This window comes from Monomorium pharaonis, chromosome 3 (assembly GCF_013373865.1).
Source record: "Monomorium pharaonis isolate MP-MQ-018 chromosome 3, ASM1337386v2, whole genome shotgun sequence".
Classification (NCBI taxonomy): Eukaryota; Metazoa; Arthropoda; class Insecta; order Hymenoptera; family Formicidae; genus Monomorium; species Monomorium pharaonis.
In genome coordinates, this window is record NC_050469.1 from 17,400,368 (window position 1) to 17,417,378 (window position 17,011).

At 34.1% G+C, this 17,011-nt stretch overlaps 3 protein-coding genes across 15 annotated transcripts in view; 2 read left to right on the plus strand and 1 right to left on the minus strand.

Annotated features, from left to right (window-relative positions):
• The first annotated feature begins 122 nt into the window (after positions 1–122).
• LOC105829675 lies at positions 123–1,798 on the plus strand. 2 transcript variants are annotated; one of them, XM_028193519.2, is made up of 4 exons: positions 129–730; positions 865–1,063; positions 1,143–1,611; positions 1,689–1,798. In XM_028193519.2, exons 1-3 carry the CDS (start codon positions 620–622, stop codon positions 1,367–1,369), a joined length of 537 nt encoding a protein of 178 aa, XP_028049320.1. In that variant the 5' UTR covers positions 129–619; the 3' UTR covers positions 1,370–1,611; positions 1,689–1,798. The 2 variants fall into 2 exon arrangements, with proteins under 2 accessions (XP_028049321.1, XP_028049320.1); XM_028193520.1 differs by lacking the exon at positions 1,689–1,798 and having other exon boundaries at positions 123–730; positions 865–1,067; positions 1,143–1,325.
• A 1,073-nt stretch (positions 1,799–2,871) lies between these two features.
• On the minus strand, positions 2,872–7,031 carry LOC118644888. 3 transcript variants are annotated; one of them, XM_036284645.1, is made up of 4 exons: positions 4,730–7,031; positions 4,343–4,411; positions 3,583–3,866; positions 2,872–3,497 (listed from the first exon to the last, which is right to left on the minus strand). In XM_036284645.1, exons 1-4 carry the CDS (start codon positions 4,953–4,955, stop codon positions 3,459–3,461), a joined length of 618 nt encoding a protein of 205 aa, XP_036140538.1. In that variant the 5' UTR covers positions 4,956–7,031; the 3' UTR covers positions 2,872–3,458. The 3 variants fall into 3 exon arrangements, with proteins under 3 accessions (XP_036140538.1, XP_036140537.1, XP_036140536.1); XM_036284644.1 differs by having other exon boundaries at positions 2,872–3,866; positions 4,775–7,031; XM_036284643.1 differs by having other exon boundaries at positions 2,872–3,866.
• Positions 7,032–7,262: 231 nt separating this feature from the next.
• The window catches only part of LOC105832204, a 36,565-nt gene continuing 26,816 nt past the window's right edge, over positions 7,263–17,011 (plus strand). For 4 of the 10 annotated variants that reach the window (XM_036283868.1, XM_036283869.1, XM_036283870.1 and 1 more), the window contains exon 1: positions 9,076–9,185. The gene's annotated coding sequence lies outside the window, so the exon portion shown is untranslated. Of the gene's footprint in view, positions 7,898–9,017; positions 9,186–17,011 lie in introns of those variants that run through there. The other 6 variants (XM_036283865.1, XM_036283867.1, XM_036283863.1 and 3 more) reach the window with 5 other exon arrangements.

The following is a 17,011-nucleotide window of genomic DNA, read 5'->3' on the forward strand; positions in this document are numbered from 1 at the left end:
AAAAATAAAACACAGTACAGTAAAATGAATGTAATTATTACTACTAATAGTTTTATAAATATTTGCATATATAACTATAATAAATATATGTAACAATTAATTTATAAATATTTGCGTACTTAACTATAATAAATATGTAACAATTAATTTATAAATATTAGTATAGTATTTAACTATAAATATGTAACAATAATTTCATACTTTAAAATATATGAATATAAACAAATATGAACATAGTTTCTATAACTTCTTGTACCGAATGATATAAATTTAGCTGAATGTTTATAAGTTTAATAATCATAACATATAATTTTAATAATTATAACAAAACTATTTACATAATTTTATTTTAATTTAATATAATAAAAATTTGATCAAAATTTACTTTACAACAAGTATAAACATATTATATAACATAGTATATATTAATATTTTTTATAAATACAAAGTTTGAGTACTGGTTGTGATATTTCCCTGAAAGGGTGTGACAACTGTTAAAATTATAATGTATGACGCAAAAAACGATACATGATTGCCTCAGACATCGAAAGTAACAGGGCTGGGAAAAGTTGATGTGAACAACGCAATTCATTTCAACATGTAAAGGTTGTACAATATAATGCTCCATATGTTAATTATATATCAAATAACATTCTATATAGGAATGCAGCCATCGTTAGTATCTTCTGTTACTTCAGTTTCCAGCAGTGGTGTTTCATCAGAGGAAAAGGTGAGTAAATTGCCACTTCGTGATGAGGTTAAAGGAGTTCGTCTGTGACAAACTTTTGATTTGCTTCTTATTCATCTAATTATTCTAATTTTATTAACTAATTTTATTAACACTGATGCGTTCTTTCCAACTAGGTACCTCTTGGACATGGAATTTTCTGCTCCAAAGCTGCTTACAATAAGTTAATAAATATAGAAAACAATCACGCTGACTGGGCATATGCTCTGCTCAAAGAAGTCTTTGGAGAGAAAGCACATCGTATGAGGGTGCGAGTTAGCAGCAAATATACTGAGAACGAGAAGTTTTCTGAAAACTTCCTCATGGTGGCCAAGTGTAAGTGAGTGTTTGACATAGAATATTTAAAATCAAACGATAATTTTAAAGTATAATAAATAGTTTTTTGTTTTTACAGTCTTGCACCGCAATTGGCTTTCGAATCAAAAAATTCGGGATAACAGTGGGCAGATGCATTCAAAATACTCACCTGCAGAAGTAGAAAAATACGTAAATGCACTCCCTGCTTATCTTGCGGATCGGGCTTATGATATGCAAGGTCCTCGAGGCGCCAGCGTGAGAAATGCCACTGAGCGCAAGCAAAATGGATCCACCACGAAACGAAGTTATAAAAAAAGAGGATAGCCACTGTCATTGGAGCAATTATCGCAGCCATCGCTACACCATGACCCGATCTCATTAGAGTCGTCATCATTGCAGCAGTCCCAAGATGTCGAAAATGTACAGCAACAACTACCGCAGTCATCACACCACGATCCGATTTTATCAGACCTATTATTACAATCCCAAGACGTAAAAAATTTACAAACTTATTTTATTCCGCCACCAACATCAGTTGTAGAATCAACGGAATTTCAACATATTGAGTATGTATATTAAATTTGAATATAATATTGTTAAATATATTATTAAATTGTCCTTAACATTTTTCTTTTGTTTTCAGGACTACTGCAACTACGTTCATAAATCTTTGATATAAGATATTATAACATAAGATTATAACATAGTGAGTAACTTAATTTTTTTTATAATAAATGATATTTTTTAATATAATAATTGTATTTATTGGACGTTCACAAATCCATAGCAAACACTCCTTACACCGTTAATTTGAATAACAACAGTTCACGATCGTGAAATGCTTAACGGGTGAGATTACTGTAACGGCAAATCCATTAATTCTTAAAAAATTTAATAACAAAGTTATCCGTTTAACAAAATACATTGTTTAGAAAAGTGTTATTTTGAAAAAAACGAATTTTTCTTACTTACTGCTAATCTGACATCTTTGCTTTGTATATTGGACCCTCTACTTCAAATCCATCTCTTCTATATGCAGCTGCTCACAAATCTACGAGCAATCTGATCCTCTTCAGACTCATCTCGCACGATGATCTTCTGTTGCGACGCACAAAATTCGCTCCCCGACTGAGATTTTTGCACAAAGTAACTGCGGTCGGCTCAATTATAATATTAATTGTTTGTATCATTAATAAAATGCTTGTATAACTTTTATTGAAAATACTAGCTAGAATATAGTTTTGCACAGCGTTTACATGAGCGTTTGCGGGAGTTTGTTGAACGTTTACAAACGGTTAGTAAAGTGTTTGTAAAGCGAAATATATATACATATATATATCATTTTGTATCGTTAATAAAATGCTTGTGGAATCTTTATTAAAAATACTGAAATATATGCAATTTTTACCGTTGCGGTATCGGTGAATATTGTTTTTGGCGCAAAGGACCAAGTAAGATTATTTAGATTTTCGTTATAACAAAATGTATATTTGTATACATGTATATACACATTTATACATTATTATGTATATATATATATATATATATATATATATATATATATATATATGTATATGTATATATGTATATATGTATACAATACATTTTATATTAAAACAAAGTTTGAATAATCCTATTTGGTCCTTTACTCCAAAAACCAATATTCAGCGGTACTGCAACGGTAAAAATTGCATATATTCCAGTCAGTATTTTTAATAAAGATCTCGCAAGCATTTTATTAACGATACGAAATTATATATATATATATATATATATATATATATATATATATATATATATGTATATAATTTTCGCTTCATAAACGCTTTACTGATCGTTTGTAAACGTTCAACAAACTTCCGCAAACGCTCATGTAAACGTTGTGCAAACTCTCAAAAGACATCTTCCAAACGCTGAAGCGATGTGATTTCCGCTTTTTAAACTTTTTACTGACCGTTTGTAAATGCTCAACAAACTTCCGTAAACGCTCATGTAAACGCCGTGCAAACTCTCAAAAAACATTTTTCAAATGCTTTACTGGCCGTTTTCAAACGTTCAACAAACTCCCGTCAACGCTGTGCAAATTCTCAAAAAACGCTTTCAAACGCTTTTCAAAAGCTTTACTGGCCGTTTTCAAACGCTCAACAAACTCCCGTCAACGCTGTGCAAATGCTGTGAAAATGCTGTACAAACTTTCAAAACACTTAACACAAACGTCTTTTAAACGCTAAAACGTTGCAATTTCTGCTTTTTAAACGTTTTACTGACCGTTTCTAAACGTACAACAAACTCCCACAAACGCTCATGTAAACGCTTAACAAACGCTTATGAAACTTCCTATTTTTGCCAGGGTAAGAATGTATTAATTTTCTTTCAATCAAAAGTATGCGCATTTATGGCCACAAGACCATGTTCAGTCGCAACATTTCATCGGTATGACAGATTTCATAACCTGTCAAATAGTGAACTTTAACGATTAATATCTTCTCTCGCGGGGCAAAGCGACACTTTTTCTGCCAAATTCGTGTTCTACATACCAAAATATATAAAATAGTAATATTACAGCCAAATCGGTGAGAAAGCCCCTCTCCTCGATAATTACCCAAAAAAGATAGGTTATGATGAGAGAGAAGACATGATACCGATTCGCCGGTGTCAAATATCTGTTTCACTCGCACTCGAGCGAGAGACGGCATATGATCGAGTGCGTATGAAACGCATATTAGACACCGGCGAATCGGTATCACGTCTTGTCTCTCATCATAATCTATCTTTCTTGAGAGTACGGCGTTGGTGAAGAATACATCATCGGACATTATTCCTGCAAGAATATTATAAGATTGACACAAATTTCTATTTGAATTCATCTGAGAAAGTTAAAGAGATAACATCAAGATTATTTTATTCTAGATTTAAGAATTTTCTATTTAAGAATAAAATATTCCCTTTGTAACACTAATATAATTGGCTCTATATCGATCCTATTTTATTCTAGATTGAAGGTTAATAGCTTCGCATCCAGAAATCTTTTCTGTGGATGTATATTTATTATATTTATTTACCATAACTTACCGCGCCATATATACAAAATGATACCTGGAAGATCAGCTTATGTTTTATAACTAATGAAAGTTATAAATTATAATTTATATAACGTAGTCAAATCTATTAGTATACATTAAATTAGAAAAAATATTCTTTAGTATTTATCACAGTCCTCCGTTTTTGAAGAATAATTTGTAAACGACGGACAAACTTAAAAAAATATTACATACATCTTAAAAAGTTCTTACTTACGTTTTTTAAAAGTATCTATATTTTTTATGTGATCCATATACACATAAAGGTAATAATAAGTTCCACGAGCTGTAATCATATAATATTCATTAACATGAGAGTAATGTGCCGTTAAAGAAGTGAATGCAAAATTCTTTGTCTTTATGTCATTTCATATAAAAATCAAAGATTGTAATTTAATAAAAAAATAAAAATAAAATTGTCTAAATAATAAATATAAAATATTATAAAAAGATGTAATAAAATATTAAAAATTTGGTTTGTGTGTGTGAAATAAGAAATTTAAAAAAATTAGTATTATCAGAATCATCATTTTTATATCTTCAGAAAAATATATGTATTGAACATTGATATAATTATTTTATAAGGCAAATTATGGGTACTAACAACATAATCCGGCATATCTATTACTATAAGACATGCCATAATTACCACATGCAGGTTGGCCTGATTCATAAGGTTGAAAACCGAGTATATTTCCACTGAAACGATATAAAATCCTGTTAATTAATAACTTTCGTATTACATGTGCCTCAAAAGTGATCCCTTTTATGTCACTTTTTTCGTGCGTAAAGTCGCCGGTTTCGTCGCGTAAAGTTGTAGCAGAAAACATTTCAACGACTATTTCAGCGACATTTGATCACGCCCACACTCACGTGCACGTCATCTCGCAGAATTACCGACGTTTCGTCGCTTTCGCAAACCTAAACCTAACCTTGATTAATTTGTCATTTTATGAGGACCGAAAACACTCAAGGGACCACACTTCGACGCACAGGTAACGAAAGCTGCGTTCCGTTTTACGTATGATGCGCACATCGTTCATCTTCGTTTAACAGACAAACAACAAAGATGAACGATGCATTATGTGCATCATGCATGAAACGGAACGCAGCTAAAAAATATGATGTGCAACACGGATGGATCTTTTGCACTCGTGCTAAAGAGGCCAACTTTCCGCCCTTGTTACACAATGTAGTATTTTTTATTAAATTAAATGCACATAAGTCTTTTTGAATGCACATGTATTTTTTATATAAAGATCGAAAATCATTTTTTAAAGTGTTGAAATTGATTATCTATGATTTACCATCAATTCTAACAAAATGTAAAAGAAAGAGGGAGATGGCAGTCTATATTATATGATAAAAATTTCAAAAAATATTTAATATACATATATAAAATTTATATATATTTATACATATATAATAAAAGTAATCAGAGATTATATTTTCAATCTTAAATTTTATAAAGTCATGAAATTCTTATTTTATAAGAGTCATAAAATTTTAAATATAAACGAATTCAAGAATGATTACCAATGATAAAAATTGTATATTTGAAATAACTGGAGAAATAACAAGATTAAAGAAATATTTATTATATAATACTAAACGAGAGGTTTTCATTTGCGGACAGTACAATTGGACACGTTGCAATTGCCCACCGTGTTAGACACGAAATATTGCGCACCGTTCAATCAAACGTATATTAAATATTTATACATTATGGCTGCGTTTGCAATGTATATTGTACTATGCGCCACTGAACCTCTCTCATACTAAACATTAACTAATACCAAATAAAATTATTTACTTATTATTTACACTTTTGATGGATCCGAATAAAAATCTTCCTATAATACACCAGTCGACCCAATTGCTTACATTTTCATTTTAATACTAAAAAAATGCAAAATGTAAAAATAAAATATAAAAGAAATAGAAATAGTATTCCAACATAAAATTCTTACTTTGGGCTATAATTGCACACGTAATTCTTGGTGTAGCCACGAGTCGGATCATGATAGAATGAATATCCGCATCCTATCAAAAAAGTTTTGCCCCATATTAACTGGAATTAATTAAACGTATTTTTTATTTATTTGAAGATTTACAAATCGTTTATACAAGTATAAATATTAATCAAGTTTGTAAGTAGAAATAAATATACTTTGCACTTTATATCTGTAAGTAGATGGTCGCTAGAAATTTAAAAAAATTTTTTAAGTATCAAATAAGGGAATGCTATTTTTAAATCACATTTTGTTAACATCTTATAATTTGACACGTTTCTTTAATACAAATATTAAAGCACTAATAAATTTTCAGGTGTAAGAAATTTTTTAAGAAATGCTTTTTTACATACAAAAAATCTAGGGTACAAATATCTTACTAAATATAAATGTTATTTTTTTTAAGTATTCATTAAAGTTAAATTTAAGCATCTACATCTTCTGCATTATGTGTCTTTTCGATAGCATGATAAATTATTAAAAAGCAAAGAAAAGCTTTTTGTGCATGATGACAAACTTGTCGCTCTTAAACAGTCGTAGATCATGACTTCATAAAAATTCATGAAACAAGTTTTTTATAACATAAAAATTAGTTGTGTTAGAATCGCAAATGTTCCGACCGTTTTGACATCCGCGCGCTAGAGACTTTTGTGACGGTGTTTGTGAATGCGAGGCGTTTGCGGCGCTAGTTATTTTCCGATTCATGGCGGCGCTCATGGACACGAGTTACGCGCGTTATTTATTACGCTCGTTCATTAATTACGAGATCACGCGCCTCTCTTCTTGCGCTCTCTCTAGAAAAGTCGGCGTCGCGTATCACGTTTCTTGTAAAACTGTTGAGTAAATACATTTCCCACACAGCATGTAATATTGCCGTAATGTTACAGTAATATTATAATATTGCAGTAATATTACGATGGAAATGTAATATTACAGAAATATTGTTTATATTATATATATAATATAATATATATATATATTATATTATATATATAATATAAACAATATATATATATAATATATATATATAAATATTGCTGACATATTGCATTGCAATATATTACAATGTAATATTATAGACATATTGCTGATATATTGCATTACGATATATTAGAGTATAATATTATAAAAATATTACATTGCGATATATCACAATTTAATATTATAGACATATTACTAAAATATTGCTGTTACGTACTTATGTAAATTTAAACGAACCGAGCTTCTGTATCATGTAGTTTAAGACCTAGTCATTAAGTAAGTTCTTTGTACCGAGTATGACATCTATTGTAAGTATAGTCATTGCCTATTCGGAGGCTGTCGATACTCAGTTCAGTTGGTAACAGTCAGTCTCACGAGGAAGGCCGTCTGAGAGAGAGCGAATAAATTTTATATTACGCAAGGTTTTGATGCAATCATTTATCCCGAGAAAGTAAATAGCGTCCACATACGCACGTGACGCGAGTCACAAGTGATCCGAGCATAACTTAGTCGCGTATCACTAAACATTGATTCTTCGAGCCGGATAATATTGGGAAGATCGACATACAAGACGATATCTTGCATGCGCGTGTGCGGGTTACCCGGCGTATCTGGACTGCCATATCGGAAGCGAAGGACGTCACACGTTCGAGAAGGCACGGAGAATATCGATCATCGCAGCCAAAGATCATTGGGACATTTTATGCATCGAATTATCGAGACCGGCGCCACGCGATAAAATTCTGTCGTATTGTATTTTTGTTAGTCTTCGATCGCACGTAAGTTAGTAACTTTATCATCTAGTATAACTTATCATCCGTACAACCTAGCATCCGTATAACCTAGCAAAATGAGCATATCGGAGAGCGAAACAAAAACGAAACGAAAGACTATCAAGGTCTCGGCCACAAGGCTTAAGAATTATATAAAGTCGCCGCAATCTGAATGCGATACGAAGTTCGAGTTAATGGAGCGTAAAAATAAACTAGCGAGTTTATTCGATCAATTCGACGAGATTCAATCGCGAATCGAATGTTTAATGCCAGATACAGAAGCAAATGCAGAAAATTACGATGAAGAACGCGCGCGGTTCGAAGAAGCGTATTTTTATGTCATGTCCTTTTATGAACAGCTTATCGACGTGATCGAGCGGCAATCGCGTGCCGCGTCTCAATCGAATAACAATGATTATCGTCAAACGAGTCGAGACAGCGTAGAAGACCCTCAGGTTTGTTTACAAAAAATTGAATTGCCCAACTTTTCGGGATCATTTGATGACTGGTATACATTTTGTGATTCATTTGAAAAGCTTATTCAGTGGAACGATAAGTTATCTCCCATTTAAAAATTTCACTACTTACGCTCGTCATTAAAGGGCAAAGCCGCGGAAGTTATCAAATCGTTTCAGACCACAACGGATGATTACGAAGAAGCATGGCCATTATTAAACGAACGATTTGCTAATAAAGCGCGTATAGTTCAAGCGCATGTTAAGGCTATATTCGAGATTGTTCCAATTCACAAAGAAAATTACATGCCATTGCGTAATCTACTCGATAATATTTTCAAACATTATAGAGCCCTCAAGGCTCTACAAAAGCCAATATTAGAGACTTGGGATGACGTGATGATTCATCTGACGTTAGCTAAGATTGATTTCATTACAGCAAAAGATTGGGAAACGAGTCGTACGGACTCAGTCATACCTACATTTAAACAACTTATCGATTTCTTGCCAAATAAGTATCAGGCTTTGGAAATATTCCCTAGCAAGTCATTATTGAATCGCGCGGTTACGGATGCATTAAATAGCTCACAGAAGGCCAAAAGTCCTAGTACACACGTAACTACATCAAATTAATTTTGTGTACATTGTAAAAACAAACAATTCTTTTTCAGTGTGAATCGTTTCGTAAGCTTACTCCCGAAAAACGCTTCGAGGTAGTTAAGAACGCTCATTTGTGCATTAACTGTCTAAAGTCAGAGCAACATCAAGCGAAGGGTTGTACGTCGAACTCCTGTCGCAAGTGTGGGAAACAGCATAATACGTTGCTGCATTTTAAATCGGTAAAGACAGACGAAAGAAAACAAGACGATCAGTCGGGAAAGGCCTTCATTGGCGCACAGTACAATTGGACACGTTGCAATTGCGCACCGTTCAATTGCACACTGCTCAATTGCACACCGTACAATTGCGCACAACTCAATTGCACACCGTCCAATCAAACGCATATTAAATATTCGTACATTATGGCTGCATTTGCAATGTGTACATAGGTTAGAGACTTGGACGGGGTGGGTGTGGGAGGGGGGCCGAAGGCCCCCTTTGCACTCCCCCCCCGTATGTGTGTGTGTAAAGCATTCACTGCACCACATGGGTTTGCGACTTAAATGGTGTGCAATTGAACGGTGCGCAATTGAACGGTGCGCAATGTTTCGTGTCTAATAGCACGGTAGGCAATTGCAACGTGTCCAATTGTACTGTACGCCATTGAACCTCTCCCATCAGTCAGTCGCTAGTCAGTCCAAACATACGATCGCATCCTCATCGGATTCGACAGCACGCGTGGTCACTCAGTGTAGTCAGCTTAGCAATGCATCCAAGGTGTTTCTTTCACCAGCCGTAATAGATGTATATGATTACAAGGCAGAAACGCATGACTGTAGAGTATTGTTGGATAGTGGGTCGCAATTGAATTTTTTTCTAAAATTCCTAGGCTCATTCTAAAAATCTAAAAGCACAGTATTGTTTTTTGCTGAAATGCCAAGTGCGTCTCATGCTTGTTTTATACGTAAAAAATCTCAAACTTTTATACGTAGCAAATGTTTTCACGAGTCGACTACAGAAGTCGATAACAAAGCTATAATTTTTTTCTAACTTTCTTTCGTTTTTCGTATGAAATTGATCACAGCGCACCGTGTTACTATCTGTACTTTAATTTTGGAGAAGGATTTTCAATTCCATGCAATCAATAAAAAGATTTCGGTATCCGAAAAATTAGTGATAAAACAGAGCAGTTTAATATCCCCTTAAGTAAGTTCCTTGTACCGAGTATGACATCTATTGTAAGTATGATCATTGCCTATTCGGAGGCTGCCGATACTCAGTTCAGTTGGCAACAGTCAGTCTCGACGAGGAAGGCCGTCTAAAAGAGAGCGAATAAATTTTATATTACGCAAGGTTTTAGTGCAATCATTTATCCCGAGGAAGTAAATAGCGTCCACATACACACGTGACACGAGTCACAAATGATCCGAGCATAACTTAGTCGTGTTTCACTAAACAATTGCATTGCGATATATCACAATGTAATATTATAAGCATATTGCATTACGATGTAGCACAGTGTAATATTACAGAAATATTGCATTGCGATACATCACAATGTAATATTATAGACATATTGTTGTGTCGCGGATCGAGCGTCGGTCGTCGGCCTTTGTGTCCCGCAAGCGATCAGCTGGTTCATTGGCGTTAGCGCCCGACTCGAGACGGAGCACGATGCCAGTGCGTGCGTGATCCGCGCGGCCCGGGTCTTCCGAGGTGCGCGCGGAATTCTCGCGTTTCTCATCGCGTCGGGCAAGATCGGCCAATCCGGGCAGGCGATTCTGTTCACGCCGTTGTAGCGTGATTGAGAGAATCGAGCACCGGAAAAGAGCCGAGAAGAAGAGCAGAATTCGTTGACCTGACGCAGAACACGGTCGATCGTTTACGATAAGTGCGAACATTTTCCGCTGTGCTCGATCCACGATCTCGGTGTTCGCGAAAAGAAGTGACGCAGCGGGGTGCGAACAACGATCCCGTTGCGATCGGATCTCTGCCGCAAGCGCGGACCCATCGCGAGGGACCTTTGGTGAAGTGCGGCGGATAATCCATCAGGCGCATGGGATTCTCGCGCGCCAAATTTGACGCATCTCAACTGTGAACTGTTCAAAGGCAAATAAAGACACTTCAAGACCCAAAAATAGTGCCTTTTCGGTATCGCTCTCCCGTCACGCTCCTCGAGGCTCCGATCGGAGCCGAGATCCACCCTTCCTCCCGCTTCATTTCCGACCAGAGGAAACAACACAGAGTAAAAAAAAACAGACAGTTGACATATTGCATTACGATATAGCACAGTGTAATATTATAGAATTATTGCATTGCGATATATCACAATATAATGTTACAGAAATATTGCTGAAATATTGCTTTGCGATATATTTTAATAGTATCGCTCCATTATTGCATTGTTAATCATTATAATATTATGCAATATCTTACACATACTATTATTAATATTACTATAATAGTAATATTATAGTAATATTATTATAATATTGTAGAAGTATTATAATGTAATACATACACCACAATTTTTTGTGATGTATTTGAATAACGTATTATATTGATACTACAGTATTTTAGCAATAGCTACTACTTTGGGAGCTTTTCAGCAAATGACACAAATTGATATATCAACAGTATTTCTGTCTTTGTTTGATATTCAGTGACAGACAAGGACAAAATTACTGTTGTGTCGATTTGTGTCTCTTGCTGGAAAACTCCCTTTATTGACATTGAATATTTCTCAATAATTAATATGGAAATATATCACACATTAATAAAACCGTTGGTGATCCTTAAATTATTATAAGCTCGTATCTAAATATATAATAATAGATATTAAAATTTAATTAAGTTTAAATTGAAACACAATCAATCAGTAAAAAGGAAATCAGTATTCTGCTTTAATTGATCAAATTTCCATTAAGTCTCGATCTCATAATCTTTACTCTGATACGACTTGCAATTTGCAACACTCAATGACTATCAAGCTTTAACTAGAAACTATGCACTTATTGGGTGTCGCAAGTCGCAACTGGCTGCTCGCGATTAATGGGTGCATTCAGAAATAATGACAGAGAGAAAGAGAGAAAGGATCTTCTTCTCTCTTTCTCTTTCTTTATTTCCTATTCCTATTGCTTGTTGCCTGGCATTGTGTGATGGCCTTAAGTAGCAATTGAAGGCGATTTGTTGGATCCAAAGGTAAGATCCAATCATCTTCAATTGCTATTTTGTACGCTGAGTGAGCGGTTGCATTACTGGATGCACCCAATATAGAACGGGATGACAAAAGTCAGTGTATCATCATGCGCATGTCAGCGCAAGTTAGCACGTGATATGTGGCAGCACTTCAGTGTATATAGATGAAATGTGTATCAACGTGTTTACAACAACGAAAGGCTTATAGTATATTTTCTTTGACGAAACGTTTCACTGGCCGAAGTTGAAGAATTTCGATTAAGAAATAGCTTTTGGAGGACAAGTTGTACATAACATATGTAAGTATTTCTAGTTATTATATAAATTTTTCTGTAGATCTCAGTCGTACTTGTAGAAGGCATTACAATAGTAGAAATCTATTTTTAGATTATGGAATATAATAAAAATCGATTATAACCGGATAGACATATTCGTCGTCTTGTTGAAAAAAGAACGACTTTAGATTTGTAACGAATTTTTAATAAAACAATATCGGAAAGAGAAGTTTGTCTTCGTCAAGTATGCAATGATAGCGAAGAAATAAATGTTGCGCAAAAAGAAAAAATTTGTTCTCAAGATTTGGTATAACTATTTAGACCGTTGATAAAATAGCGTTGATGTTGCTTCAAATAATGATGAATATATGTAAATATATTTCATCAACGGATAACACATTTTCAAGTGAAGATGAACAATTTGAACATAATGATAGATTGTGACGAAAAGTCACTACGTCCCGGGGCCGACCATCCGCCTCACCATACGGGACTCGGCGTCCACGGACGCCCCTCCCGAGAGTCTAGTATCCCCGCCGGGAACCGATCCCACCACGCTGCTGGGAGCGCGTGGGGATCGTCCCGACGGGTATAAAAGCCGAGCTCGATCGGAATCGAGCACCATTCCTCGTCGACAGGGCTGGTCATCAGACCGCTCTGCCGCCTGGCGCACGCCGGCTTTCGACTTCCTGACACCCGCAAACCTCGCGACCGCGTACTACGGTGCTACGCATCAGCGCGCTCCCGTCCGGATACCGTTAGACTAGTCTGTATATATTGTGAATATCTCTCCGTAGGCTAAGGTATGCGTCTAACATAAGGTTACCCGTAGGTTAAGTAATGTACCTAGGATAAGGTTGATAATAAAGACTTGTTAATTTGACAACGGTGTACGCAAACTGGTTTCCCCTCTTCTCCCGAATCTTGGCATCCGACGAGCCTGTCCGAGGCGTTCGGGAAAGGAGAACCGTTACAAGATGTATAACAGATATTATCACATAAGTGAAACAATGTAAACCTCCAGGAAATACGGTTAATTCCCTTCTGTTTTAAGTGCAAATTTTAAGAAAACATATAAGTGTAACTTTTCTGAAAGATTATAGAACTCTTCTTAAAACGCCTACATATACAGAAGTGACTGTTATTGACAAAGGCCAATATTGGCAATACGGGTTAGGAAAAGCAATTATACGTCTGTTAATAAATTGTGAGGAAACTGATTATTCAGACACATTGATCTTTTGGTAAATATTGACGGGGTAACATTGGGAAAAAATACAGCGAAAAACATATGGCCAATTTTGTGCTCTAATACTGTTTCAAAAAAAGTTGCTGTAGTTGGCATATTTTATGGAGAAGGAAAACCTACGATTGTAATGAATTTCTTGATAAATTTGTACACGAAGCAACAGATTTAATTAATAGTGATATTATTGTCAATAATAATCATTATAGTATTAAATTAAAAGCAATATGTGATGCTCCTGCTAAAGCATATGTGTTGCAAGTAAAAAATCATACTGGTTTTAATAGTTGCACAAAATGCGTTGTTCAAGGTGAATTTATTAACAATAAAGTGACTTTTCTTGGAGGTGCAAATAATATTTTAAGCACAAATAAACAGTTTCGAGATTATGCAAATAGTTTTGATTATCAATTAGGTGAAACTATTTTAACAAGAATTCCACGTTTTGGTTTTATTAAAAATATTCCTCTTAATTATATGCATCTGGTATGTTTAGAAATCATGAGAAGATTATTATTATTGTGGCTGAATGGATCACTTACTGTAAGATTTTCCGCAAATGATATAAACAAAATATCCAATGGATTAATCAAGTTAAAGAAAATTATACCATTTGATTTCAATAAAAAACCAAGAACACACTAAAGTACATAAAATTATGGAAGGCAACAGGGTTACGCCTTTTTTTTTTATATTTAGGACTAGTAATTTTAAAAAATATATTACAAAAAAACTTGTATGAACACTTTTTAATCTTGCATGTTGCAATCACAGTTAGCAAGTCCAACTTTGTCTTCAGATCCGTTAAATATCACGTACTCAGAAGATTTGCTGCAGAATTTTACTGAACAGTTTGAGATATTATATAGAGTAGAATACATTAGCCACAATGTGCATAATTTATTACATCTTGCAGCAGATGTTAGAGAACATGGACCGTTGGATAATTTTAATTCTTTTCGGTTCGAAAATTATATTGGTATGTTAATGAAATATATTAGAAAAGGAGAAAAGCCTTTGCAACAAATTGCACGACGGATAGTTAAATATGATTTGCCTGTTAAAAATGCAAAAATAAAATGTTCATATTTACTTGAAAAACGTCATTATAGTCCTTTAGATGCATATTATAACATGTTATGTAAAGCAATATAAAATTATACATACCGATACATTTTTTATTAATTGTAATGGTAATGCTAATAACTGTTGCTTACTGTTGAATAATGGGTTATTTGTTGAATCGGTTAATTTTGTTAAACATCAAAATACATCTTACATAGGCTGCGTTTCGATATTCATTGCCAGTACTGAAAATCTATAGTTTACGTTACATACACTGTAGAATTTCAGTACTGACAGTGAATATTGAAACGCAGCCATTATTAAGAGGCAATTACTTCCCTGTGGCAATTTTTATTCTGTTCCAACAGATTCAGTAGATGTTAGAATTGAAATAGTCAAGAGACAACATGAAATTAAATCATAGCTGTGTTCTAGTGCAAAAATGAAACCTATAAAAATACCATATAATGATAATAAATGTGTTACCCATTTTTCATACTAAAACTTAACAAGTGTTTTGTATACAAGAAATGTAACAAATAATGAAGAACAAACTATGTATGTTACGCGCACTTACACACACACGCACGCACGCACGCACGCACGCACGCACGCACGCACGCACGCACGCACACACACACACACTATATATATATATATAGTGCGTGCGTGCGTGCGTGCGTGCGTGCGTGTGTGTGTGTGTGTGTGTAAGTGCGGGACATAAAACATATTTTCTAAAAATATTGAGATAGAATGTTTAATTTGAGGACATCATATTTCTACTAAAAATGTCGAGTGTGTAGTTTGAGGACATTTCCGTCATGTATGTCAAACGTATAATTTGAAGACATTTTATATGTTGAGTGTATAAATTGAGGACAGTCTCCAATTAATGCTTTCCGCTCAAAATGGTTCAAAGTATACAATAATTATAAGATTGTCAGTATTTTTTGTTTATTGCTTTATAAAAAAGTTTGCAATTGTTTACTGTTTGTAAAGCACCAATTGACTGAATTAAAACGTGATGTCCGAAGATATGCTCTGGACATATACATATGTGTGTGTATGTGTATATGTGTATATAATTTCAGATTATTAAATCCATAAACTATAGCGGGACAGAAAGACTCTTTATCTAGATGACATAAGAAATAATATAGAGAGTACAAACCGCTCCGACCACTTCTTATTGTTATACGGTACAAAACTTAATTTTTTTGTCAAGAAATATAAATTGATCGAGCGGTCTTAAGTTAGTAATCACAAAATATAATAAAAAATAACCAACAAAAGAAATCATTACTTAAAATGTGTATACCTATTATATACATTCTACATAAATGTTTTTAATGCAAAATGTATAATATTAGGTCCTCAAAGTATGAGTTTTATCGTAATATTTTTAAGGTGTGTGTGTGTGTGTGTGTGTGTGTGCGCGCGCGTGTGTGTGTGTGTGTGTGTGTGTGTGTGTGTGTGCGTGTGTGTGTGTGTGTGTGTGTGTGTGTGTGTGTGTGTGTGTGTGTGTGTGTGTGTGTGTGTGTGTGTGTGTGTAACCCCGACATAATTAAAATCATTTCTTTTGCTTTAAATTGGGTGTTATAGCATTTCACATACAATATACAATTGCAGATTTTGTCTACGGAACAATAAACAAATAGCAATAGCAAATCTATATTTGAATATAATTCTTTGTACAATGGACTTAATTGGAGATTGTCCTTAAATTATACAATCGACATCTCATAATATGTCGAATATATTCCCAAATTAAATACTCTATCTTAATAATTTTGAAACATATTTCATGCTTTATACAGTTCAACTAGTAATATTTTTTGTACAAAGTGCTTTATTGTTTTAACAAAGTGAAGAATAATGTATTATTTAGAGTGTATAGAATGCATTAAATTCTTAATGATTATTATTTTAATAATGACATATTATACGATAATAGGTGTAACAATATTTCTTATAAGAAGAACGTGTTAAATAATTAAGTCTAATAACATCTTTTCGCTTTTTATAACTAATGAAGTTTTTAAAAACATTTGTTTACTAATATTTTCTCTCCTATTTACCTCTCCCTGACGTCTCTCTCATTCTCTCTCTCTCTCTCTCTCTCTCTCTCTCTCTCTCTCTCTCTCCCTTCCCTCCCTCCCTCTTATCATCTTCCTCCCTCTTTCTCTTTTCCTCTCTTCCTCGTTTTTTCTTTTGCTTTTTTCCCTCTCTCTTACCTTTACTCGCTCCTTTCTTGCTCGTTTTTATTCCTATATTGTATATT